Here is a 27,800-nt window from a genome sequence, read left to right on the forward strand (position 1 = left end):
TAAAGAAAGGAAAGAAGAGATGTCATGTCACCAACTTGTGCCAATGCCACCAAGCCCTCCACAAAGTACAAATGCCCAGCCAAAATCCATAGCAGCTTGAACTAGTAAATAAGGCCTGGTCTGTACAACAACCTTGGACTATATGAGGACTAGCCTGAGATTTGGGCCCTATGAAAATATAGTGATGCTAATCAAGAATCCGCCCAATTCCCGTCTAACCCATGCAAATCTGGAATTTAGACCCAATTGAATTATGACCATTGACCTGCCTATTTCTTCTTACTTATATGTTTTTTTTAATTATTTTAAAAAATTTTTTGGTTTTCTCTCTAGAGAAAGGATAATCATAAGTAGTGGTATCAATCACAACCCAATTATATTGACTAGTCCAAACCTGCTCACTAGTAATCCGTCCAAACCCGTCCATTAACTTTAAATGGATCTAAATGGGCACCCAATTAAATCCATTTAATTGGTAGGTAATTAGTTGACTCGACACATCTATTTAGATTCAATTTAAATTCAATTTTTAATAAGCGATAAACAGATAAATTTGAATTTCCTACCAATCAAATAACAATAAAATGTCATTATTTCTCGTCAAACAACATGTAAATTAAATAAATGAGTATAAATGGGTTGATTCAATTATACACGTTACTCAATTATAACTCGTTCAAACCCACCCAAATCACCGATTTTGACACATCTAATCATAAGTTTGGTAGCGGATATTATTATTGTTACTTACACTAGGGAAAAAAAAATACATGATTTAAATGGTAGGCGTGTTGGCTTTTCATTTTGGCCAGTTCCAACTTCTAAGAGATTTCCTGCTGTTTTTCCACCCACCCTCGCCAGAAAGAACTCATGGAAAATCAGGCACCATAATGATTGTCATGAAAACTGGTCATCCTTTACCCTCTACCGCGACCCATAGTCACCCACCGAAACCCACAAAGTTCTTCTTCAAAAAACAAAGAAAAAACTGAATAGACCTTTTCTTGCCTTTTAAATTCTTAATTGGTAGTATTTGAGTATTGACTATTGATTTCACTTTACTTTAGTGGCGTTTGAAGTTTTGACCCAGCCCATTGTGATTAACAACTCAGAAATTGCTCTGTTTGGATTGGCCATTTTTTGAAAAACAAGTTTTTCATATATAATATTATTCTAATATACAAACAAAAACAATCTAAAAAACACAAAAAATAACTTTAAAAGTGTCAAAAACACCAAAAACAACCTCAAAAAAACACCAAAAACACAAAAATAACCTCATCTATAGTAAAAGTTTTTCACCTACATTGCTTACAATAAAATATTTTAAAAACAGCCAAATCCAAACGGAGAGCCAAGTATATAAACTTTGCTTCTTGTATCTAATAATGGGTCATTTCTTGTAGGAGAATTCAAGGTATACTTTTATTTCTAAGAATTTTATGACTCAGATGAGAGTAACATATGAACATTCCAAACATCAGGCCTTGCTTGGATTCTAGTTCTGTGAATTTCCTTTTTTTGGGATTTTTCGGGTAATATTTCTTTGGATAATTTTCAATCACAATTTTTTTTACCTTACATACATCGCGTCGTCCGGAAGAAATATTATTACAGTGTTATTTTCTTTAGAAAAAACTTTCATAATATAAAAATTCAAATGGGCCTTTAAATTGTATCTTCAGCTTAAATACTTGTTTCAATTTATTGGTGATTATAATTCTCAAGACATATGCTTGGAGAATTCCATTTGATGGATTGGAATTCAACTCTTTTAGATTGAATTATTGTCCAACATGGAGCTTTCGTTGTGATGCTTCTTGGAAAAGGTCCAATTCTTGGCATAGATCTTATTCCATTGGTAGAGACTGCAGAGACATTCAAGTTGTATTTGCCCAAAATTCATGTTGGTATATTCAACATGCAACGTACATTTAGGTACACACAACAGAAAGGGGAAAAAAAGAAAGAAAGATACAAAAGAAAAGGATAATTTTTGTACATTCATTGCTCTCTTTTTGAGTTTCTCTGCCTTCTAATTATTCCAATTTAATTTTTTGAAAAGCAGGAGCAATAATTGTTTAACTAATTTGCAAACTACCTTAGGGTGTGAATCTTGAGTGCAACTTTAAAAGAATTTTAAAGCTGCCCTTGTTGTTAGGTTGATATATTGAATTAAATTTAATTACATCAATTAACCCCTTAAAATATTGTATGTAGCACCTAAAGCACCTATTTATCAATACTAAGAACATATCCATCTTTCTAAGCCATAACTCCAAGCAATCGCCAACCAAATCGTTCCTAAAGAGTAATGACTAATTATGATTCAACAAATATTTTTGTCCAAATTTACTATGTATCAACTTAGGATACAATTTAGTAAAATAATTTCATGCCTTGGCAAGTCTTTTTTTTTTTTTTTTGTAAATGAGAGATCGTGAATCAAGATCCCCTACTTATAATTTCTTTTATCTTACTATTAAATCCAATCGTCTCTGCTAGTTTTTTTTTTTTTTTTGGTATAAATGATAAGTTTTTAACCCAAAACCTGTTACTTCCGATCCCTTCTGTCTTATCATTCAATTTAATCCTTCCTCCAAGCCTTTGTGAATCATTGACATACATATTCTTAGTAAAATCCAAAAATTACCATCTCTTCTTCAGAGGCAAAAGGGAAAATGTGAATTGAAAAATATGGTCAAGTATTTTGAGCAAAGTCAAAACAAGCTCAAAATAAATAAATAGAAATTCTTTCCTAACGTTAGGCTAACGTTAACAAACGTACTACTCTTCTAGCACTAAAATTCTTTCTTTCTTTTTTCTTTTTTTTTTTTGTTCAAAATACGCAAATAAAGAAATGGAAATACATATACCAACTCCCCTTCTACAATAAAGAGTCTTGGTCCCGGTACGAATATCGACGCGTAGACTTGGAAGAAAATTTATCTATACTCTTTTCTAGTAGTACGAAATAGCAATCAGACAAATCCAATTTCATCATCTAGTTCACCGGATCAACGGAGTTGAATATCAAGTTCAGACGACTTTTCCTTCTCTTCTGGGCTGTAAAAAGCAAAGGAAAGAAACATTATTCAAATTCAGAAGACAGGGATTTCTTATTTCTTTGGTTTTATCCGTCAATTTTCTATCTTGGTGAGTAGTTAGTATTGTTGATCAATCTCTTGAATTTCATTTGATTCTATCATGTGGGTTCTCTTGGCTACTTGCTTTTACTGCATCCCTTTTGTTGTTGTTGTTTTTTTTCATTTTCTTTGATGCTTTGGGTCCTTGTAAGGATCGATGCTTTTTGTGCCTTGCCTTGCCTTGATATTTTGGGTATTGTTTTCTTCATCTGGGAAATTCGATTTTTTGTTTGTTTATCAGCATCATTTGCTGTCTTGAATATAGACTTTTGCTGGCTTTTGCCCCACTTTCTTTTTAGTTTTTTTAGAGAATTTAAAGGTATTTTATGGTGGTTGAACTTAAAGTCTCTGAGGAGGATTTGCTGGTTTTATTTCCTTTATTATTGCAATGTTCTTCCAACTTCTATGATGTAGTTCAGGCTCTGTCTGATTGCTGAAATTTTGGGTGTGCGTGGTTTTTTTTTTCTTATAATTCTTCTTTTGGTCAATTAAGTTGAATAAAAATATTCCAGCTTTAGGCAAGATGCTATGCAAATTTACTTCCAACTCCTGATTGCTTAAAAGTGGTTGAGGCTTTATGTGGATCTCATTAGTGAATTTAGGATGCTTGATCTAAGTTTTGAATAGTTGCATTCTGATATCCCTTTTTCTTGATGAAGAAAGTTTTTAGATTTTTCCTTGTCTGAATAACTGATATAATTTATTGCTTTCTAGGCCATTGAAAGGGGAAAGGTGATTATTTTCTTCTGCATGCATTTGTTGACTGTAGAGTTGGTTGTTGTCTCTGAAGTTCTGTTTGTAAGAGAAATAAATATTGTCGATCGTGTTTCTATTGTAGCTTGCTGGATCAATCTGACTGAGAGTGATGGGAGAGGACTTGATAGTTAAGGTGGACCATGTAATCACACCTGATGCATTGCAATCAGCACCAAAGTCAGAGGGTGCAGGGACTTCTGTAGAACGTTCTAGCTCTCCCCTGGTTAATCCTCCAGCTTCAGTCATTGACATTAAGGAGGACGAAGACGACAATGTTGGTGAAGATGAACCACTTATTCAAACTGTGGAATGTCGTATTTGCCAGGAAGAAGATAGTATCAAGAATTTGGAGGTACCATGTGCCTGCAGTGGCAGCTTGAAGGTACTTTCTGCTGAAGTTTGGAAATATTAATCTTTGAGCATATGTACCTTTAAATTTTGACAAGTTTTCGATCCCGTCAGCTATTGATATTAAGGAAATTATGAATGCACTCTATCCAATTTAGTTACTTAAATAGCTGACGTGATCAAAAACTTCATAATCTTTTTTGTAATATTTGTGCTTCCTGTTTGGTGCATTGAAGTTGATATATATCGTGAGCTATTGCTGCAAAATAATTTGGGCTGGATCAACCTGTGAAAACTTATGGTTAAGCAATTTTAGATGTTTTATTTGGCCGTGTTTTGTTGTCTAAATCCTCCTTCGAGAAAGTAGGAGTTGCTTTAATATTTCAGCATAATGCTTCTCTGTCCTGATTAATAGGGATTGGTGGTTTTGTTCATGTCATGACCAGATACTAGTTTTATTTGATAAAATCTGCTTGAAAAAGACAATGCCTGAATTACGGTGATTTGCGTCATCATCTCAATTTAATAATTTGAGGCATCTGATACTTGATCTGTTTAGGCACAAGCCTTAAAGTATGTTGATTAGGATATGTGGTCTGCTTGGTTCAAAATCAAAATTGAAGTTCCTGAACACAAAAGCAAAAGGGACTTTTGGTTATGCTCATCTTGATTCATTAAAGGATGAGAGTTCTATAGACATCATTGTTGCTGCCGCACACAGAGCTTAGCTCATTGGTGCATTACATGATACTTTGTATAACTAACACACAAAAATTGTCCTTTTTTTCTGGCCTGTCTCCAACTCATTATTATTTGTTGAACTTTATTAGTCAAGAAGGTTGAGTCATAATTTCTTGTTTTCTCACTTAGAATTATTTCCAATGGATTGATGAATCAGTTTCAAATTATGCTATTTGTCTTCGATTCTGCAAGTAAATGCATGCATGCTTATTGTGTGAGTGATGATCTTGCTCGATCTTGTGCCACCTGTCTTGCTAGATGACATTTTCTTGCTTCTGAGAATTTGCTTTGACCTTGTCAAATATCAGTTTGCTCATAGAGCATGTGTTCAACGTTGGTGCGATGAGAAAGGAGGCATTACTTGTGAGATCTGTCATCAGGTAAGCCAAATACCTTCTTAATTTGCTTATAATTTGAATTCTTTTTTACTATTGACCACTGCCAAACTCCTCAAAAAAAAAAAAAAAAAAAAAAAAAAGAATGTCTAGACCTGTGTGATACTGTTAATTTTACGGATCTGATTGATATTGTGTTGATTTAAGGATGGGTTCATGAATAAAGAAATCACATTTGTAGGGGAACAATGTCTTTTGCTCATTTTAATATGGGATCATGTTGGTTTTATAGATATGTTATTTCATACCTTATTGCTTCAGCAATAAATATGCTGTAAAGTTCAATAAATGGTTTTACAGAGGAAAGACCAGAACAGAAGGTGGGATGGGTTTTTCATTTTCTATTTTTTACTTTTTATTTTTGAAGAGGTGACTTTTTATCTTTTATCATCTATGGTGGAGAATGAAATTGGTGCTCCTTTAACTGGGAGTTTGTCAAAGTCTAATTGTCAAATAATTTGAAATTTATCTGCAAAGTCCTCCAGTAGATATCTAGTATCAAGTGCAAATTTGTGTTAATTTGATTACACTTACACAAATGATGAACTGCTAAAAGTAACTTAGTAAAGTCTTGATCTCTAAATGCGCAGCCTTACCAACCCAATTATACTGCTCCGCCTCCTACTCATCCTGAAGATACAGCCATTGACATTGGGTAAGCTTCATTTCTTTCATCCTTATGCTTCCCATATTTGTTGAAGAGTCATATGCATATCATCTGATTGCTGGAAGTTACTTTCTGAATATGCTCATAAATGTTAGTTTGTGATTGTACTTCATGTAGAAATTATGAAGGTAAAGCAAAAGTGTAGCTTTTACATTAGTTTCCGTGGTGATTAATTTGAAGCTTGAAATTTATCTGAGCAATGCAAGGATACTGTTGATTTATGTCTATGCAAACAGTTTCAGCATTTGATGCTCCTAAATTTGATAGCCTGTTCAACATTTTTGCACGTTAATATTTCAAAAGTGCTCTGGATGTCAGTCACCCTTGCTTGTTAATGAACTGATTTTAGTAAGTTTACATGCTGTTGGATATTTATTTGCCCTTGTTTTGTTTTATGACCTAATCTATTGATTATATCTTCAAAGTGAGGGATGGACAATTGCTGGTACTCCTGTGGATCTGAATGACCCTCGACTTATAGCCATGGCCACTGCTGAGCGCCATCTTCTGGAGCCGGAATATGATGAATATGCTGATTCAAGCGCAAGTGGAGCTGCATTCTGCCGTTCTGCTGCTTTAATTGTTAGTCACTGGAATCCTTTCTTGCCCTTATGCTCATATTTTATTACTTGGCAAGTTGGATAGCTCTTGTAATTGTATTTTGTCCTGGAAAATATAGTAGGAGGTCATATGAAATTTAGTTAAAGGTCATGTTAACATTATGAGGTGGATCTTTGGTTACATATTCTGCTCTACATGTTCTGGTGTTGGAGTCAGGAGAAGAGAAACAAAAAAGAATAGGGTTCTGTATGGTGTGGTGGTTGAGACTGGATTGCTCCAAATGCTTAACATGTGATACTCCTCTGTTTTATTACTTTCTTTAGGTGATCATCTGAATTTGGCAGGACTACCATGATCTTGAGCAGTTCTCCGCTTTGCAGCCCTAAAGTCATGTTTTGTGGTGCAACCATTTTTAATCATACTATTAAAAAGCATTGTTTTCCTTCTTAACTTTATTCCCCCTAATTTCTCCTTGGTCAATTTGATTTTGCATTGGTGGAATTTTGGTCCCTTTCTCCATATTATAACGAAGTTGAGCACTGGTTACTCCCTCCCTCCCCCCTGTCTCTCTCTCTCTCTCTCTCTCTCTCACAGCCCCATGTGCCAAAAAAATGGGTCGAATCCATCTTTTTAATAGCTTGATTTTTTAGTGTCATGTCTATGGATTATGGGTAATTAATTAGCGGTTTCAGATTTCAGTTCATATTGTGTGGCAGTTAATGGCTCTTCTACTCTTTGAGGCATGTCAGTTATATATTTTAATTCTTGTTGTGTGGCAGTTAATGGCTCTTCTACTCTTGAGGCATGCTCTTACCATTGGAAATGGTGATGGGGATGATGATGATGTTTCTACTTTCTTCGCTGTAAGTGGATTGAACTCTGGCTTTCCTTCAGCATCTGTAGTTGGTGGTATTGAGCATCTATGTTATGTTTGACTGTGTCCAATAATCTGCTGTTCCTTGGTAGCTTTTCTTGCTCCGGGTTGCTGGTTTCCTTCTTCCTTGCTATATCATGGCTTGGGCCATCAGTGTATTGCAGCGTCGAAGGCAAAGACAGGTTAGAGCCATCTCTATAGCTCATCTTGTTATGTTTCCTCTGATAATTTTATGCAAACACCAAGTTGCAGCTAGGAGGGAGGGAGGAGGCTCAAATGTTGCACCATTTTGCTGTGCCCTATATGCAATTACATGCTTCTTTTTTTCTTCTCCTTTTCTATTCTCTCGTTCTCTCCCCCCTTTCAGGTTGTAATTTTGTTCCTGGGGATGGGGTGGTTAAACTTTTCTACAAGTACTCTGGTCATTGCAGTAGACTGAAGATTCCTCATTGTGCTATTGTTTTATAGCTGTCAATGTGAAAATTGTTGCTTGATGACTATAATTATCTGGCACATCTTCAACTAATTATAGGAGTTCTGAGAATGACTCCTGCATTTATTTTAATTAGGTCATTGTGCACATGTTTACATGGGCTTCTGTTTATAGGTTGATTTTCTATTACTAGGGCTGCAAACGAGCTGAGTGGAATCGAGATTTGGCCTAATTGAGCCGAGCCTCGACTTAGGTTTATGAAGCTCGAGCTCGACAAGCTCTCAGTATAAAGCTGGAGCTTGAGCTTAAAAAAATTAAATAATTATAATTATTTTATTTAAAAAAAAGAATAAAATAATAATTTTTCTTAATAAATAATAAAATATTAGGGATATATATGTAATTTCATTATTAAAATAAAAAATATTATATATATAAAATATACATATATATATATATATAATCGAGTCGGCTTGCGAGCTAACGAGTTAAGTATCTTTGAACTTGAGTTCAACTTGGTTAGCTTGAGCTCGACTAGGGCTTTGACTCAAACAGCTCGCAGGCGGCTCGACTCGTGTACAGCCTTATTTCCAATATTGTTGTTGGGTTCAATGCTTTACGTTTGATTTGTTTTGACTTTCACGTAGTGGCTTTTTGTTTCTAATTTAAGTTATGCTCTTTGCACGTGTGTGTTTTGGTTGGTCTAGAGAGTTGATTTACTCTGTTTAGGGGGGAAAATACCCATATTTCATTTGTATGGCTTGGTTGTAGCAAATTGTTAGCTCCTGCATATTGTGTTTATCTTTTATTCTGTTAGTAGAAATTGCATTATATGTCCTTACTGATTTCTTCTTTACATCTTCTTCTCTTGAACCAGGAAGCAGCAGCACTGGCTGCAGCTGAGGTCGCTTTTCTGCTGCAGGCTGGGCAACGTAGGGGTATTCAAGTCAGAATTGCACCAGTACCTACACCAGCACCAGCGCCTGTAGCAGCAAACGAACCTGCAGTAACTGCACATACAGGGCCAGCTCAATGACTTCTGGGTTTCCCGTCTTCTTCTAAGCTTGTCTAGAGGAATGTACTGATGATTACGGTTTCTTCCGACATTTTTTACAGCACCAGAGGAAATATATGTATTGATCTTTGCAATTGTTTCTGCGGGTTTCTTTTTCCTGGTTGTGGGTTGATCCTGCTGTCCACGATATCTTAACTTCAATCATTGTATAAGACCTGTAAACTACATATTAAAGTAGCAATCACTTCAGCTGCTGCTGTGGATTGCTTTAATTTTCAATATGATTATTCTGTAAATAAGTGAAGATTTGTACTTGGTACTTGCTCAAGAAGCTGTTATACTATGACTATGACCGTTCTTTGTCTTCATTCCTGTTAACACCTTTGCTTTTCCCCTTGTTATAGTGTTCAGTTGAATGCATTTTACTTGGCTTTCAGTACCAGAAAAGGAATCTGCTAAGATGTATTTAAAACTGGTTTTTGTAAGTTAACCATTTCCTGATATCTGCAGCTGTAGAGAATCTAAGAGACAAGGGAGACTTGGCCGCTTTGTAATTTGTTTTCCCTGTTTAGTTACTTGGGCTACCCCCCTTTTTTTTTGCTTTGCTGCCTAGCTGATGAACAGATGACTTTGGTGTTATTGGATCAGTTGGTGATCTCTTTACCGTTAGGCCCTATTTGGTTTTTGAATTTTTTTGGTGCTTATGTTCACAATTAATTATGGAACAATCAATTAGTGGAAATAACATGCTTTCAATTCTTAGGGGTAAGGTAAATCTTGACTGTCAGTTTTCAATTCAGCAAATATTTAGCCTTGCTCAACCAATTCTTTTGAAGTTTACAAAATTTTTTAAAAGTTTTTTACAACCTATTCCAAGATGAACGAAACATGGGATGAGACACTTTCAACAATTTAAACCAATCTCATCCCACTAATCCATCACAGAAACGTGCTTGAGAGATTTAGCAAATTACTGAAGCAATGAAACAATCTTGCCTTGAAGATAAGTTTTGGGATTTTCTTCTCTTCTCTTTTTAATCTTCTTTTGGATCCTTAGACGCTTTGAAGAAAAGCCAAGAAATTGATTAAGATAAGATGTATAAGTGTATAACAAGGTTTATCTTCTGAAATTTGATTGTCCTAGGATGCATAATCTGAAAGCAACTGCTCGTGTATGTTTCTTTTTTGCTTTAAAACCGTGCCAAAAGAATCTAAACAAAATACTCTTGACTGGCTTTTAGATCACATTACTGCATTTCCATCTCTTTTACTAATAACTTGTAAATAAACCACCCCCAATACACCATTCCTCCAGGAACATAAGAAATTTCGTGTACTTTCTAATGCAAACCTAATCAAAAAATTTCTTAATCACATGGCATTTGGTTCTGGATTAACATATGTTAAGGGTTCCTTTGCATGGGGGTTTTTCAAAAAAAAAAAAAAAAAAAGGGGTCAATTTGGTAACAAGAAGAAACTAGAGTTGGCCAGGAGCAAGAAAATGAAATGGTAAGGCCATAATTTGGTGTTATGGGGTTCAATTCGTTGTTAAAATTTTGAATGGATTTAATTATGGTCATGGCTGCTAAAAACAAAGATAGAGAAGAGAAAAGAAAAGCATAAAGGAAATCCATTAAGCACAAGAAACCAAGACTGGGATTTTTGTTTGCATAGAGAGAAGAGCTTGGAATGCTAAAGTGAGATAGCATAAAGCAGGGATTTGGTTTTTTAGAAGAGGCTTCTATCCCCACATTGCCCAACATTCCCCCAGCTTTATCTAGCTTTCTTGCAACTGTAGCAACCTCAACTTTGGCTGGCTTATGCCTTTGTTCTACCGAAGGAGCCACTCACACTTTGTAATTCAATATTCAAATTCCTAAGGCTACAAAAGAATGTTGAAGATACTTTTCATTATCCTTATACATCACATATTATGATTTATGCCCTGGTTAATTGTGTTGATAGGATTTGGAGTCAAAACACAAATATTCATCTAATTGGTGAGCTGTAGGACAAAAAAGTTGGAGCTTTTCAAAGCTCAAGTTGGGTTAAAATCCCTAATTTTAGCTACGCGTTATTGAAAAATTAAATCAAATATTATTCTATGTTCAATCAACAAATAATTAGTGTCACGTAAATAGTATCGTTATCTCGTGTTATGTTTCTTGCAAATATAGTTTTTTGCGCCCTCAAATGCAAACATCCTTGCATGTGCATTGGTGCGCAAATACATATACATATATATATATATATATATATATATTCAATCGATAACTCTTACTTTTACTCTAATATATATTAGAAGAGGGCCCAACTAAATCAAGAGAGATTAGAGGGAGAGGATTCTACCTCTAAACCAAAGGGGTGCACTGCTACACACCTTTTGAATTTTACTACAAGTGTAGAGGTTTGAACTCCTAACTTTCAGTCGGGCCTGTACCTTATGCTTCATTGGGTAGTCAGCTCGTTAAGGGGAATATAATTTGGTGACCATATTTGACGTCTCCTATAGTCCTGTATCTTGCAGGGCTCACAATTAATTTCATCTGTCTATTGAGCTGAGCCAAGGGGTGCAGATTCAGTTACTTCATAACTCAAAAAGAGTGGTTGAACACGTGAGAATATGGTCTGATGACTTGGCCAATTGGTCTACAGTTCTAAGAGTCTGATATGGTCCTTGTTTGGTCCAAAAGAGCAAGGCAGATGATAGAGATGTGGGGAACCTACATAAAGATTCTTGGCTTCCCTAGAATGATGTTCCAGTTTAACTTTTGTTCAAACCAGTCAGTGTCTTCTAAAACAGCCTTACATTTACTTCTATGGCAGGCTTATCATTGGGTGAATCTTAACTTCTTCAGATGTTCAGGGCCCCTCTATGCTTTATACCTTTATTCAACCAAATCCCACAAAAATAAAATAAGGCAGATGTTTATATATGGCAGAACGAGGCATCAAGAACCAGACAGTATAGTGTAGTCTTTACTCTTTAGACAAAGTACCTATTCTGTTCTTATTGTCCAAAACAAGAGATACCCGTTATCCCCCTTGCTTTCGCACTGCAGCAAAAATGAGCTTCTCTTCTTGTAGGATGATCATACTAATTGTCTGTATTGGATCCTTCTGTTTCCAACCAGAGAAGGTTTCTGGTCTTAGAAGTATAGATCTTGCTCTCAGATTACATGAAGGAGAGTTATTGTTCCTAAGAAGTTCGCGGATTCTAAACTCTGTTGCTTCAGAGGGCCTGCATGTGCAGCTAAATTTAGCTCCTGCGCCTGCAACGATGTTTGATCCAAACCAATCAAACAAACGGAGAGTTCGAAGAGGGTCAGACCCCATTCACAACAGATGCTGATGTTCGCAACAGATTGGTTTGTTTTAGGTGTTCCATTGTAAAGACAAAACATGGTGCTGGATAAAGGACCGCCTGCTTTAGATCGAGATGATGCAGAAATTTAGGTTGGTTGGCTTGCTCACGTGTTTAGAAACTATAGCTTTGTTGAGTTTCGATTCTTCTTTTATCATTTCTTAGTTGAAAGTTCAGGCTTTTGTATCAAAGAGAAGCTGAGAAGATGCCGATGGAACTGTCTCATCAGAAACTACAATTGTATAAACATGATTTTTAACTATAGCTTAAACATTTTCTGGATACAACTAACCTCCATAGTGTTTCTTTCCAACTCTGATCCAGTGCTTGTTTGCATGTAATATCCTCAAGCATACAACTTAAATGTGTAAACTTCTTGAAAGATTTCTTTTACCTGCTTTGCCAAATTCTCTAGAACCACCACCTGACGTGAAAACTTCTGAATAATGTTTTATCTTCACTGTATACCTTGTCACGCATAACTGAATTTGCAGTACTGCTAATGGTAGTCCAGGCTGTCCACCAATCATCTAAAACAAGGTAAGTTCAAAGTGGAAAACGCCCGCTTACGAATATCAACCTCTGTTTCTCTGGAAAATTTTCTGATCCACTGGTTATTTGGTTAATAATAAAGAATAGGCTCAGCTGAGGTTGCAAAAATTTCTGAACGGCTAATTCTGACCCCTATACTTTCTAAAGCTCCTTACTTTACAAAGAGTAAGAGGATCTTAGCAGGAGAAACAGCAGCACAAAGATACTAATGACCCTATAAGCCCATTTTTCAAGAACCCCCAGATTCCAATAGTTGGAACTCTATTTACCAAGTCAGTAAAGTTCTTGTGGGGTTCTCATGAAGTAGATGATTGGCCTTCAACAAGAATCTGTGTCCTCTCATATCGGGTTTTCCTATGGACACTTGACTTTACACCAGATATCTTCCTTGAAACAGCCTGCCAAATCATATCCACCGCATCACCAGGTCGAGAAGGGTATTGATATTCATAGTGCGATGCAATGTCCTTTAGTTTCTCCCACATTTTGGTCCACTTGTCCCGCTCAATTCCCCTCAGAAGATTCAGAAGGTAACCACTTTTCACAGCTTCTGATGCACGGATAAATATGCAGAACTCTGAGTAGTCCAAGATATCTTCAAATGGTAACTCAATCTCATCGCTAATTATCACAGGAACACAATGACTAGCAATGGCATCAAAAAGCCTGTTCGAGGAAGGAGTATCTCCTGCAATATTAAGGCAGAATTTGGATGCGGCCATGCCATGGGATGCCTGTTTTATACCATTACTTCCAATACTTCCAAATGTGAAATGTACATCCTTCTCATCTTTGAGAAGATAGTAGAGTTCCTGACGAATTATGCCACCCTGAAAATTAAAAAGAAAAATCATGAGAATTTAAACTTTATCATCAGGACTTGTAGAAAAGGAAAATCCAGACTTAGATCTATGACCAAATGGTGAGCCAGAAGAAAGCAACAAAAGTTTCTGTATAGGTATGATTAGGTTGTTAGGAATTGAAGGGGGAGGTAAGGGTGTTATCTAACTGGAGATGGTGAACGAGTTTGCATGGCTTTGAATGAGCTGATAGAATCTGTTTATTCAGGATGCTGGACGTCAAAAAACTATACCACTGTGGCCCAGATTTCTGTTCAATGAAAGTAGGTATTGTAGCAACAAACTGGGGAACTTAACAAACATTGAAGCTAATAACAGACAATCAGCATCATACCAAATCAGACAATGCATAAGTACATCTGTAATTGCATGTATGACTATCGACAAAGAAAACAAGATTATGTACAAACAAATATATGCGCTCATGTTCGTACAATACCAACATTTTCCTGACTTGAATAATAAGATGCCAATTCCATATTAATGTGAAGTATTTCTTTTAAAAGTAACTCCTGGTTACCATAATTCAAAGTAGTTTTAATTCTAAAATCATGAATTCATGGATATATGACTGTCTGATGTGAGGTTATAGCCGGAATGACCATTTCAACCACTATGTCGTCCTGCAGATTTCTTGTCAGTATCTAAAACCAATGCATTTTCCATTTGAAGGTTCTTATAAAACTCAGTAATTTTTTCTTTGTGAAAAAGAATAAGTTTCATGCATAACAGCAGCAATTTGCAAGCCTTCCATTTTAAGTCATATGGGTAAATAAAGCTGGAGGACTTCAAAATGCTCAATGCTGACTGAGTGAAAACCTCAGAAGACCTTTTCAGTTACCACATTTCAGCCCCAAAACGTTCCCTAAAGTTAGGATCACATCACACAGATTGTAGGAATAATAACAACAAAACAGGGTACCCAAGAGGCTCCAACTCACGGGTTGCAACACAAGATCAACATTGCAGACAAAATGTGTAAAGATTAAACAATTCTAGGGTAGAAGAACCAAATGAAAATAAGAGCAGAGACTTACAGCTTTCCTGTAGATTGCACCTTGGAAATACACCAGTGTGGGCCGTTTTTCAAATGGGGCTGAGTCACTAGATGAAATTGTCTTCACCATATGTTTATAGGGAGCAATTATATCCTTGTCAAGATTTGCTACATGAGGAGGGTATCTTCCAAAATCTGCAAGCACAAACTTGGCAGAATGCAACTTCTTCCTTGCATTCAACAAACTATTCGGATGGTGGGCTACAATCAAATGATCTTTCCCATGCAATCGTTTCCACTCATCCCTATCCTTCAGAAACTCAACTAATTTATCTTGCAGTAATCGGTTCACACTGACTTTCTCCTTCCCGTGAAGCTTAGAATGACGGTTGTAACTTAGAGATGCAAAGAATGGCACAAACAGGATATCTGCTTCAGTCGAATGCTCCACTCTGATGGCAGTACATGGTCTATCTACATTTGGAGAATTTGATGATAGGAGATCAAGTGTGAGCCAGTACTCAATGCTGTGTTGTAAATTCAAACCACCAGGATATGAAGGTACTTGATGCAGATCACTAACATCAGGCCACAATTGATTCACACCTCCTCTCCAATTCAACAATCCAAAATGAAATTCAGCAGGCAAGTCATACATATAGACCCTAAGAAGAGCCTTACTTGGATCACATTTTACTCTCCTTGCATCATGTCCTAGTCCATCCAACTTCTCAGTGAAATTCACATAAGGAACCTCTTCATTTCTAACTTCTTCAGTAGTTAAAGTTTCAGAAGGGTTGACATTGTCTTTCGAGCAACTAGATGGACTATTGACAAGGAAAACCTGAAGAACCGAGATGTTTCTGAAAGAACTGCCACAAAATTGGAAGAGGGACAATGATGAAAGAAGTAAAAGAAACAGCGAAAGGCCTATCAGGCAAGAAAGAAACCTTGAGGGTAGTATACTTTTCTCCGACATTGTAGACATTTTTCAAGAAGCAGAACTGAAAAAAGTCACTTTCTTGAACCTCTTGAAGCTTAGTACCTTCAAGAAGAGAAATTAATGACTTCCTTCCAGGACAAAATGGGCTTAGATTCTACACAAAAAACACCTGTTCCTTTTTAAGAAACAATTAAATGAAGCTCCAGAATAGTGTCAATGCCATCCAAATAAGTAGGAATACTCAAAGGGGTTGCCAATTCAGTCCATAAACTCTAACCTTTCACCCAAAATCCAAAATTTCACATCCCACGAAATAAAAACCGAAGAAAAAGAGAGCTAATTTCCTCTGTATTTGCCTAAGTCTACAATCACTCTCTGTTCTCACCGTTCAGAAGAATCAGGAATATCAACCTGCAGGCAAAATAAATACAGAAGAATAACTAAATATTAAAACTTTCCCAAGAATTTCATCCAAAAGAGGAGGTCAAGAAAAGAAAAAAAAACACACACACACACGCACACGCACGCACGCACGCACGCACCCTTTTCAGCTCAAGAAAAGTAGCAATTCCTAAAGGTATGATCTTTACGAAACAGAACAATACAATATTAACTACAGTAGCTATTTCTTAGGATCTTGGTCATCAAGACTAACTAATTCTTCATGGGAAAATATCACAATATCACAAATAAAACAAAAATGCAAATTACCTAATTAGCTTCTTCTTGAGCTAAATATTGATCGGTTTGAAGCAGACAGGGTCCCAGTTAAGAGAGCATTGCCCGCAGGCACCCAAAAAAGAAGTTTGATCCAGTTGCTCTAATGACAATCTATATATCAATCAAGACTAGTTCTCTAGTCTTTTTATTAATTGACTATTCAGCTTTTTATGCCATTCTTGAAAGTGGACCAACAAAAAAAAAAAAAAAAAGGAGAGAGTAGTTTCAAGACACTTTTGGCGTGCCCAAAAGAACAAAACCCCTTTATTACCGGAATAAATGAATCACTTTTTATTAGGAAGTTTTCCTTGTACGCTGGACAAAATGATGACGTGTCACTGTTTTGGTAGATGGTGCGGAAACTAATGCTTCTTGGCTGTGTTTAGGTACGTTTGGTTTATAATAGACCACGCATTCAATGATCAAAGGTGACCTCATATTATAGGAAGTACAACATGAAAGGCATATGGTACGAGTCCTTTTAATGGGTCTACTGTAGACTTGATATACAGACTACTTGCCCATCGCTACCTAGACTTCTTAATGGTACATAATTAAACGTTGACCAAGGTTTATTTTTGGATTTATTTTATTTGTATTTATCTTTTTTTTTTTGGAAGCATATTTGTATTTATCTTTGTTTTACGTCGTTTGGGTTCAACCAATGTGCATCAACTTTACCAAATGTTGATTAATCAATCAAGTGTTTAGTTGGGGGAGGGGGGCTTGGGGAGGAGGGTTGCGTGGGAAAAATTGAAAATAATATATTCTAAATTTAGAATCTTCTGCTCATAGAAATAAGAAAAAAGTGCTTATTAGAGGAAAAATTATACTCCCTCCGTCCCACTTTGATAGTCTCGTTTTCCTTTTTCGTCTGTCCCAAATTGTAGTCCACTTTCCAATTGAAGAATGTAGTTGTATTTTAATTTTTCTAAAATACCTTTATTCGATATAAGTTGTTGTTACTATAAACCTATCACATTTAATGAGAATTGATTCTTTTTTTACCATCAATTCAAGTTCCCGTAAAGTTATACTATAATTAATGTGAGGGTATTTTAGGAAAATAGCTACCTAAATTGATTGTTCCAACAAAATTAACTACTTTTTCTTAAACCGTGTGAAAAATAAATCAGGACTATCAAAGTGGGACGGAGGGAGTATAAACAATCATTGAAATACAAAATTTAATGTCCTATGGGTGTCCATTAGACAGATCATATTTGTATTTTTCTTTGTTTTATGTCATTTGGATTCAACCAATGAACTTTTTCCAAAGGTTGATTCATCAAGTATTTATTAGTAGAAAGGAGGTTCCGTAGAAGGAATTGTATACAGGAGATTCTGAATTTAAAACTGGTGGCCTAAATAAGATGTATTTATTTAATGGAGTTTTAGATAAACAACCACTGGGGGGACAACATTAAATGCATGTGGTACAAGCTATGGGGAATTCCTCTTGCTATGTTGACTTGCTTGTTAGTCCGTGGGGCCCTCTATAGCGAAACATTTGGCCAGCAGTACTTTGTTTTCTTGTTCTGGTTTTGTTATAACTTGGAATTAGATCAACTGGACAAGGGCTCAACTAATATGGTACCAAACTGGGGTGAGGTTCAACTAATTAACGTAAGTACAAAGAAATTAGTAAACAAACAAAATATGGACCCCTTTAATGTACTAATCTCATTTTAATACGAAACTCTTTCAATATTAGAATCTTGGCCCATCAAAGATACTGTAATTTTGAAAGTTACCTCGCTGAGAATTACAAAACACTAATAAATATCTAAATTGTTACTTTCATCGTTTGCTATTTTAGAAAAATCGAGCAAGTGTCTAAAATATATATATATATATATATATATATATATATATATATATATATATATACCTAAAACGTAGAGATAAAGGAATTAAAATAAGCATATAGGTTGGAGATTTAATGGCTGTAAATAATTTCATATTGACCTCAATATATTGGATGACAAGTTTGTTTGGATTGTAAGTTATTTGAGATATTTTTACTATAGTACTTTTTGTGATATGATGTATGTGAGATAAAAAGGTAATTGGGGAAGTAAAAAGGTGTATTGGAAATTGTAACGATGATATAAACAAATATACTCCCTCCCTTTTTTTATAACTGACGTTTAAGGTTTTGCACACCAATTAAGAAAATTTTTTCATTGCTTAAATCTGTACACTACTTTCCTTTTGTACTCTCATTAATTGTCCAATGAGGGGCAGATAATTACTAGGGTTGTTACAAAGAGAGAAGTAATAATTACTAAGAGTAGTAATTAATAACCCTGTATTGGAAAAGAGAGATAAAAGGGTAAAATTGTGAAAAAATAATTAATACTGTATGGGGATTATAAAACGACAGATAAAAGTACACTGGAGCAAATTTCTTAAACGTCAGTTATAAAAAAAGGGAGGGAGTATTTCGAAGGGAGGGATATAAAGGCTTAGTATATTAAAGGTAAGAAAGAAACCAACTTTACAATTGGTTGGATCATGCAAGTGGTAAAGAAAGCAATGGCCAGTGTGTCAATGTCATGCAACAAGAAGGGGCATATGAACTTTTTGCATGAAGGGTTGTATTAGTTTGGTATCTTCTGACTCAGTCTTCAACACACTGTTTTTATCTCACATTTGTTTGTTATTAGCAAACAATCCATTGAATGAATGAGACCGTCCTTTCTTTTAAGAGAATTACTTATTGAACCCACTTTTTTGGTGTCAACATTAATGGTTAAGGCCCTAAGGAAGAAACCTTTGAAAATATTTATCATTCACAACAACAAATGTTTTTACATAATCCCTTGATGCCTTTTCTTTTTTTTTAAAAAAAAAAAAAACTGACTTTTTGGGTTCGGCTCTCTTGAAATAATGATAACTTAGTTAGAAAGTACAATAATTTATGAACCAAGAATATCTTACTTGAAGAAAATGGAAAGAAACTTTTAAGAAAAAAAAATTAAATTAAGTTAATTGTTCAATGAATTCAAAGCTACTTGTGAAAGCAATTACCCATTTGGCCAAAGAAATGATAAATGAATTCAATATATATATATATATATATATATATGTGTGTGTGTGTGTGTGTGTGTGTGTGTGTGTACAAGAATGTAGAATAAAACAATGTAATGAACATTGAATATAATAACAACTTACCTTGCCTCCACGGTTTCTTTGAGAATTTACACATGATTGAAAACTATATTCTCTAAGAACACAAGAACCAAGCTTCAAAACTCTCCAATTATATTCTTGTTGTATACTAGCCTAATTGCAATTGCAAGAGCATGATGATGTTACTAATTTCTATCTTTTTCAGCCTCTCAAATCTTGCTTTTCTTTCAATGATTCTGTTTTGTTCTATCCGGTTTGCATTTATATAGGTTGCCAGATGATTTCCCTCCACGTTTAATTATGAAGATAGGTTTTTATCAACTTCGTGATCAAGGTTTCGAGAGCAAAATTCAAGCAAAAGCCTCATCCTCAATGTATATCACATCCTCCCATCCTCAAGGATTAGGACTTTTTGAGTGGCAATTGAATGTTAAAGTAGGAGTCTGCTTCTTATGCTGATCCTTTCCTTTTCTTTAGGGACTGAATTTCATAATCCTTTACTACTGAGTTTTGTGACAATAACACTTAGGACCCTTGAAATTTTTAGTATTATATTTACACCTCCCTCATTTTGATTTTTAATGTAACAAAGTCATTCATAAAAGCGATGTAAAAAATACAAAAGAAATGCTAAAATGTATTTTTAATCTCAAATTAATAACCCTTGTGTATGGATCATAAGAAATTGAAATCACAAATTCAGCTTAAAAATTTGGGCTTGATGGCGTTGAAAATGGAGGATAGTTTGTTTCTCCATTAGCATTAACGGGGGCATGTAACTATAGCATCTTTGCTAATTTTCAACTTTTAGATGTTTTATTTTCCTTCTACGTTATGTCTTACCACAACAAAGCTATTTGCAGCCACTTAAAGGTAAATTCTCAACATCAACTCTTTTTTTTTTTTTTTTTGCCTTTTCCCTTTTAGCATTTTCAAGTTCTTTTTAAAGTTAAAATTGTTTGTTTGGAATTTTTTTTTTTTTTTTTTTTTTTTTTTTGCGGGCAGGCAAGGAAGTTTGTGAATGAACACATTTGGCTTGAACTTTTAATTAATTCTAACTCTATTGCTAACATGGGTTGACTTTTTCACATTAAAATTCAAAGTAAAGGTGCAGGTAATTGTGATATTGAAAACATCAGAGATGCTTATTGAAATTGTCAAATACTTTAGGGGAGCCATCTAAAATAATCCGTTTTCTTTATTCTATAGCATGTGCCAGCATATGCACCAAAAAAAAAAAAAAAGGAGGCAAATACAATTTTTTTGACCCTTTTTTTTTCTAATTATTTCAAGCTCTTCGTTTAGCAATTTATCATTATTGGTATAGTTGATTTCAAAGATCAGTTCTTAGGCACATGAAGATTGTACATCTATTAAGGTGTTTCTTTCACGGGCCACATCAATGGTAACTCTGCTGTGTGACTATGTTTTTTCTTATAAGATAGGAGTAATATTAGAAACCTAATATGAGGTTTTTTTAATATCATTTAACACCCTTGAAGTTTTACAAAAAAAATGATATATTTGAAATTTTGAGATAATGACCCAAGATACAGGAACAATGAATAAAGGGATAATTTCATAAAAACTTATCTTGAGGTTTGTTTTTAATATCGCTTATCCATACTTTCAAAAAATCTCTCTTACTTTCCTTTTTTTTTTTCTATTTATAAAATCAAATTTCATTATCAGATTACTGGAAATCATCCTGCACGATGTGATTTATATCACTGTCATGATGATAGATTAAACACGCACTAAAAATTATAAATCTACAATTTAACACATACTATAATAGATTTGAAAAATTATCAACAGATATAATAGATCTCTTATTTTCCCTTAATTGACATGCATTGTGACATTTTGTCAGCACTTGTGAGTTGAATTAGCATTAAAAAATTCATATCAGAGGAGAGATAATATTTTACTTTCGTTTATACTCTTATTATGCTGCCCCCTGTATGAATGCTAGAACAGCAAGTCACTATCAATACAAAATTAAAATGCTAAGGACAAAGAGTGTAGCAAAAGAGAAAAGAGAAAAGTTGTAGCAGGTCAGTAGTTTTATTATGAAAGCATCAAGATAGCAACTTGAGAACCACAATTTGTGCAGCAAAAGATGCAATTTAGAGAGGAAATTGGGAGAAGATATTGTAACAGATTATGACAATTTTAGTTAATCAATTAGGTTTTGCCAGCAAGGTAATATAGTCAATTCTCCATCAAGGCCGACGACCTATTCTCCTTGCTACAATTAGCGTAGCACCCTTTTTTTTTTTTTTTTTTAGGGGTGTTCCACATGGAGTGGACCCCGCAGACTATTCCCCACCCTCCACAACTTGCTGGCAGCAAGGTTCGAACCAGGGACCTAAGGTTCCATCTTCAGCAACCTCAACCGCCAGACCAAGCCCCGGAGGACGTAGCACCCTTATTTTAAGATACCCGTTTTTTTTTTTTTTCCCCTTTGTGTTTCTAAGTTTCTAAAAGATGCATGGGTGAAACATCTCTTTCTATACAGCATAAACAATAATAAAGACAACGTACGCACAACAAAACATGTAAGTAGTCTTTTTAGAGCCCAATACAAGCTGATTTAGTTGACACAAAAAGTTATATGTTTGAATTCCGCTGCTAATACGAGACCTGTATTAGTATTAGTGGGTCTCTATAACCAACTTATTGTTCCGGACTTATTGTTCCGGAGGTATGTCCTGATCTGTGACGGTGATCGGAACTGAATCTACCCAAAACATGTTTTCTTACCAAAAAAAAAAAAAAAAAAAAGTCTTTCTGCAAGCAAAGACCAAATGAAATGCCATAAAAATAATTAAATTGGCATTAGGTGGGTTTGCAATAGATTAATAGAGTAGATGCAATGACAAATAGGCAAAGATCTTTGCTTGGTAATGATATTCAAGGGGGCAAAGCCATGTGATGGTGAGGGTGGGCAATTGCACCCCTAAACTTCAAAAGATTAGGAATTTAGCTAGTAAATTTGTACTTTTTAATTTCTTTTCTATTTGTACTTCCTAAAATTTTTAAAACTATCCTTACCTATTGCCGCAACTAATTTCTCTTAAGTTCCTTCCTTTATTTCCGTTCTATTGAAGATTTAAACTACCACCATCGTCGACATAGAGATGAGATGAAAATCTTTTAATTTAACTTCAATAAATAACTAAGTTTTTTTTTTCTCTTTTGTATTCTTTATTTGCATGCATTTGCCAAATTTCTTGCACCGCCTAACCTTTAGGTCTTGACTTTGCCCTTGATGATATTCATATACACTTTTTTGCTTCTTGCATACCTTTTGAATCTTTTCGATGTTAAATCAAACATGTATACTAGCTAGGTAGTCTGCAAAAAGTTATAAAACGACATTGTTAAAAAAAAAAAAAAAGAATGTGAAAATTGTTAATCTTTTTTTTTTTTTTTTTTGGATTTAGTCTTAGTGTGCTTTAGCCTTCAGCAAGATACGGGAACAGCCAGTATGTGTCAGCTTTGCCAAATTTCCGCGGGTGTAAATCGAAAGCTTAAATTTTGTGAGGACAAAAGCTTAAAATTTTAAAAGTTTTCAATTTTCTAAAACTTGGGGTGGGGAGATACAACAGGAAAAAAAAAAAAAGGAAAGATGTGAAGAAGCCATTTTTAATGTGGGTGATAATATATAAATTATTAACATTTTATGTCATAATATGTATAATTATAAATTATAATATTTATTGTATATATGTATGTATATGTATGTGTGTGTATGTGTGTATGTATAGACACACACACATATAGGTTAGGTCTTAATTGAATCTGAGTCTAGCATCGCTCAAACTTGGCTCAAATTTAGTTTCGAAAAAGTTAATTTTATATAAACTGACACTATACGGTTGGATGCATGACACATGAACGAATTTTAAATTTTACACATGCATCATGCATATCACGGTAAAAGTATATACACTAACAATAATGTATATAAAATTAATCCTTAAAATAAAAGCCTAATAATGGAACAAATAATTATCCTGTTGTTGAAGATCAATTGGTGTTGAGATGTTGTTTGAAAACACAACGTTTGAATTTGTAAAACATATATATATATATATATATATATATATATATATATATATATATATATATATATATATATATGCAAGAACTTAAAGAACTTATTCATTTCTTCTTATTTTATTTTAGGAAATTGTTTATGGTTTTACACTACACATATATAATTTAAGTGTCACATTTAAGAAAAAGCATAAAGTTATATCAACTAGGTCATTTTATCTTCAAAATTTCATCTACTTCTATCATTTGAAACTCCATTTCTTCTCCTGTTGTTGTTGTAAAAATAAATATATGTCATTACGTAAAATTGATGCATGTCATTACGTAAAATTGATGCCCTACTTCTTAAATCCCACCATCCCGTAGTAAAAAAGTTTAAAATATGCATAGGAGGTCACTACAAAAACTTAGAAAAATAAAAACTTTAATTATGCCATGCATGCTCCCCACGTGGAAAATACTTGAAGATTGTTGTACAACACATGGCAATAGCCATTTGCAGCTGCCAACATTTGGAATCCAAACACTGTGATTGAGCCACTCCTCCGCCAAGCAAAGCCAATACAGTCACTACGTACTCTGTCTTCTTGTCATTCATTTTTTAATTTAATTTAATCGAAATCACACGAAATTATAATAATAGAAATTTATAGATTTTCAAATCAAGAAGAATTAAATTAAATAAATCACGATTTTTTTTTTTTTATATTTTACCCTTTGTCCGGTTACAATTTTTCTGACATTTTAATTTTTGGGCAATATTCCAAATAATTTTCCAATGGAAAGCAACAAACTCGAATGCAACCTAAAAAATCAGTCAGGAAAAGTGTGGAATCTTATTCCTGGTTGCACATGAAGATTGATTGTTGAACCTACTAAATTGCATTGCAAGATAATTGGATTATCCCACGGCACTAAGGGGAACTGATGTGGTGAGACGCTACTGCTCTCTGACGGGCAAACATTGGGTAAAACTTCTTTCCCCAGAGGAGGAGCAAACATTAGTAAAAGTTTGTCAATATGAAGTCATAGAACTCATGACTTGTAGCGACTAAAGAGTAAAGACGACAACTGACAGGAATCAGAAAGAAAGACTACAAATTAAACAACCGCTCTGGCACCGCCACCAGCTTGTGCCATATATGTTAGGAGCCTCAGGGACTCGATCGAGAGTGATAATGGGACGAAGTATTCAAGGGCACTTTGGTCCTCCTTTCTTTGTCTTCCAGTTGTTGTAGCAAGCACAAACCTGCTTGTTTCCAGAGTATCCAGGAGGAACGCAGAGGCACTTTGCACAGCATTTGTTACAGAAGAGTTGACAGGGCTGATTCAAAGAAGCCCGTGTCTTCTGACACCTCCTCTTGCATTGCGAGCCGCACTCTGGTGTGACAACATATAAAGCAGCAGTTTTGATTTAGAAATTCGCAGTAGCTTTGAATACTTAGAGCAAGTATCAGATATGAGAAGGGGTGGCGATGCAAAATTTTAGAATACACCAGGCTGCATTTTTAAACTTGGATTCTCCATTACCAAAAAAAAAAAAAAGGGTTAATGATGAAAGCTGATGTTGTCTTTCTTGATCATAATAATTAACTTAAAGCAAATTCTGCAATTTTCTTGGGACTAGGGGCGTACAATTGTGTGAAAAGATGTGTGTACATTTGAATTGCATTTGTTTATTCCTCCCTGTGGTCAAACTTCAAATAGGAACTAACAACACCAACCTACATTAATCTTGGAATATTAATTAATTAGCTCCAACTACAACGATTAACACTAAATTCAGGTTTTAGCTCTTTTCAAGAAAATCAAACGAAGTTAAAGCAAGCAACAAGGAGGAAAAAAAAATAATAGCCAATCAAAAAAGAAGGAACAAATGTGAAGGAGGAGTACTTACCGTAACCCTTTAGGCTCCCTTCACCATATCGTGCCTGCAAATAGAGTAAAAGATTTTCGTGAGGAAAAAAAAAAAAAAAACTCTTTGTGAGAAAACAGTGCTAATCAAAGAAGCAATAATTTGTTCTTGAATAAAATGTACGGTTCAGACAATCCATGAATGCTCAATCAAGGGTTAGAGAGAGCTGAGTAAACTTACCCTATCAATGTGGGCATTGGCCATAGCCGTGGTTGCAACCATGGAGATGGCAATGAGGGCCAAAATAACAAGGCAGAGGATCTTAGCCATTGCCACTCACCAAAGTGCCAGAAGAAGAACAAGAAAGAGAAGCTTTAATGAGTTTAGTACTGCTGCCTGCTTGCCGGTGGTGTAAAGCCTAGTGTGGGGTTGGAGACTATATATAGAGACAAATTATTGCAACAGAGGAAGGAAAAGGCTCAAAAGAAGGATTAATTTGCATTGTTGTTATCCTCATACTTTATGATAACTCTATGGGCATGCCTCAAAACTTCTTGAAATTGTATGGACCTCCCCATTTCATGTTTCTGTAAATTCTGTTGATGAAGGTGAAAAATGGTCTTCATATCCTTCTAGTCATTGCAGGGTTTCTTCCGAATTTGAATCCAGACACTTTTCAATGATGAAAAGTTGTAAAAAGGTTAGCAGTACAATTTTAGGAATCAAAGTCTATATGGGATCTGCTTGTAAGTATCATGACATCCACAAGGGGTTTACTGCAATTTATCCAACCTTTTTCTGAAAATTCATTATTATAAGGTTCTTTGGGGAATAATAAAAAAAAAAAAAGAAACTGCCGGTGATTGATTATGTGTTACAAGTGGGGTAGTTAGTTGGAAAGTGGGGGCGGACCCCAAGAAAACAGAGAAATGCATCAGCACATTGGATCAGTTTCCCTGCACCAAATGGATATTGACGTTAGATGACAACTAATGAAGAAATAAATTAGTACCAAGTTAGAGCTTTTCGTTCTCTGTGTCCCGGAGGGCACATGTTGGCAGTCCATCAGCCCCAAGATGAGAACGTTGGTAGGGAATGATTAAACAAGAACCATACGATGGTTGGGGACGCGGGACCGGAGACAATCGCTCCGAAAGGTGTAACACCATTTATACATGGTGTAATATCATCTGTACAAATTATAATAATAGAATAACAGCGAGTAATATTAGAATAACATTTTTGTGGGTCTCACACGACGTGAAAATCGAGTTACAAGACGTGATCTAAACCCCACAAATTTTTGAGGCCTCATCCAGACCGTGAAATGCCTGGAATATTGTCTCTGACAACCGTCCACGCCCCTCGTCCGATGGTATAATCAAGAATCAGAATATGAATCTGAGCGTATGGCAGCAGGATCGTGCGTGAGCAGTGTTTCTGGATTTTTTTTTTAATATGAGAAGTAGCGGATATTTCTTTTGTCCCACTTTAATAGTTTTATGTTTTTAGTACATCCGTCTCAAATTATAGTTCATTTTTAATTAAAAAATATAGTTAACTTTTAAATTTTCTAAAATATTCTTATTTATTGTACTTTGTTATCATTGAGTATAACTTACCTTATTTAATAGTACAATTAACATTTTCATTAATAATTATTTTGATTCATCTCTTGAATGATGCAACTTTTTATCAGTATTGTTGTTTGTTATAATTGATGTAAAGGTATAATGATTAATTATATTCCCAACCTTAACATAAGGGTGTTTTTAAAAAAAAACAGTAAGTTAGATTTACTTTTTTTTATAATAAAATTAACTAATTTTTCTTAGATTGCACGAAAAAGAAAGTCAAAACTATTAAATTGGAACGGAGGGAGTATAAAATTTGATTGCAATTAAAATAGAATTTTTCTAACGAGTGTTCTTAGGGTACTCCTCGTTAGCACAAATAACATTCACCTAACTTACTATATATATACATATTAAAAATAGTTATTATTATCCCTTATATTTATTTATTTATTTATTTAATTAATCTTATATTTTTAAAAACATAACGTATGAAATATATAATTGGGCATGAAATATACCTTAACGAGTAGAGCACTCTTCAGACACACCGATTAAAATAAGAGGTGAATAATTGGGTAAAGGGAGAAAAGTTGGCATGTGAGGCCATCTGAGGGAAGCACATGAACCGAAGATGCGCCCAGAGACCAATCCACCGCACCGTCCGCTGTAACCATCCCTTGTTTTCTGCCTCGCCATATGCTTCTTCTGAAAAAGTCATATGTTTGGCTCGCAACTGCCATTCCTTAATTAATTGCCTGCGTTGCTTTAGTACTCTTTTTCCTCTTCTTCTATATAT

General features: G+C 34.8%; 3 protein-coding genes across 3 annotated transcripts; 1 reads left to right on the forward strand and 2 right to left on the reverse strand.

Annotated features, from left to right (window-relative positions):
- The first annotated feature begins 2,901 nt into the window (after positions 1–2,901).
- Positions 2,902–9,304, forward strand: LOC113740305 (uncharacterized). The gene is made up of 8 exons (XM_027267887.2): positions 2,902–3,156; positions 3,985–4,284; positions 5,300–5,371; positions 5,977–6,041; positions 6,479–6,635; positions 7,394–7,477; positions 7,581–7,670; positions 8,799–9,304. Exons 2-8 carry the CDS (start codon positions 4,012–4,014, stop codon positions 8,955–8,957), a joined length of 900 nt encoding a protein of 299 aa, XP_027123688.2. The 5' UTR covers positions 2,902–3,156; positions 3,985–4,011; the 3' UTR covers positions 8,958–9,304.
- Positions 9,305–12,506: 3,202 nt separating this feature from the next.
- Positions 12,507–16,563, reverse strand: LOC113740344 (probable arabinosyltransferase ARAD1). The gene is made up of 3 exons (XM_027267947.2): positions 16,364–16,563; positions 14,750–16,063; positions 12,507–13,682 (listed from the first exon to the last, which is right to left on the reverse strand). Exons 2-3 carry the CDS (start codon positions 15,695–15,697, stop codon positions 13,149–13,151), a joined length of 1,482 nt encoding a protein of 493 aa, XP_027123748.1. The 5' UTR covers positions 15,698–16,063; positions 16,364–16,563; the 3' UTR covers positions 12,507–13,148.
- Positions 16,564–24,431: 7,868 nt separating this feature from the next.
- LOC113741847 (gibberellin-regulated protein 6-like) lies at positions 24,432–25,853 on the reverse strand. The gene is made up of 3 exons (XM_072046293.1): positions 25,668–25,853; positions 25,470–25,503; positions 24,432–24,952 (listed from the first exon to the last, which is right to left on the reverse strand). The coding sequence occupies exons 1-3, from the start codon at positions 25,755–25,757 to the stop codon at positions 24,765–24,767; spliced, it is 312 nt and encodes a 103-aa protein (XP_071902394.1). The 5' UTR covers positions 25,758–25,853; the 3' UTR covers positions 24,432–24,764.
- Positions 25,854–27,800: the final 1,947 nt, after the last annotated feature.

This window comes from Coffea arabica, chromosome 4c (assembly GCF_036785885.1).
Source record: "Coffea arabica cultivar ET-39 chromosome 4c, Coffea Arabica ET-39 HiFi, whole genome shotgun sequence".
In the NCBI taxonomy this organism is placed as follows: domain Eukaryota; kingdom Viridiplantae; phylum Streptophyta; class Magnoliopsida; order Gentianales; family Rubiaceae; genus Coffea; species Coffea arabica.

What these genes read in the sequence shown, in the direction of transcription:
- LOC113740344 (XM_027267947.2), bottom strand. Translation starts at nt 15,697, where the DNA reads ATGTCTACAATGTCGGAGAAAAGTATACTACCCTCAAGGTTTCTTTCT. An exon ending in GTGCAATCTACAGGAAAGCT is followed by an intron (nt 13,683 to 14,749) that starts GTAAGTCTCTGC and finishes TTTAATTTTCAG; the next exon opens with GGTGGCATAATTCGTCAGGA.
- LOC113740305 (XM_027267887.2), top strand. Translation starts at nt 4,012, where the DNA reads ATGGGAGAGGACTTGATAGTTAAGGTGGACCATGTAATCACACCTGAT. An exon ending in GATACAGCCATTGACATTGG is followed by an intron (nt 6,042 to 6,478) that starts GTAAGCTTCATT and finishes ATATCTTCAAAG; the next exon opens with TGAGGGATGGACAATTGCTG. An exon ending in AGCGTCGAAGGCAAAGACAG is followed by an intron (nt 7,671 to 8,798) that starts GTTAGAGCCATC and finishes CTCTTGAACCAG; the next exon opens with GAAGCAGCAGCACTGGCTGC.
- LOC113741847 (XM_072046293.1), bottom strand. Translation starts at nt 25,757, where the DNA reads ATGGCTAAGATCCTCTGCCTTGTTATTTTGGCCCTCATTGCCATCTCC. An exon ending in CCAATGCCCACATTGATAGG is followed by an intron (nt 25,504 to 25,667) that starts GTAAGTTTACTC and finishes CTCTATTTGCAG; the next exon opens with GCACGATATGGTGAAGGGAG. An exon ending in AGGGAGCCTAAAGGGTTACG is followed by an intron (nt 24,953 to 25,469) that starts GTAAGTACTCCT and finishes TTGTCACACCAG; the next exon opens with AGTGCGGCTCGCAATGCAAG.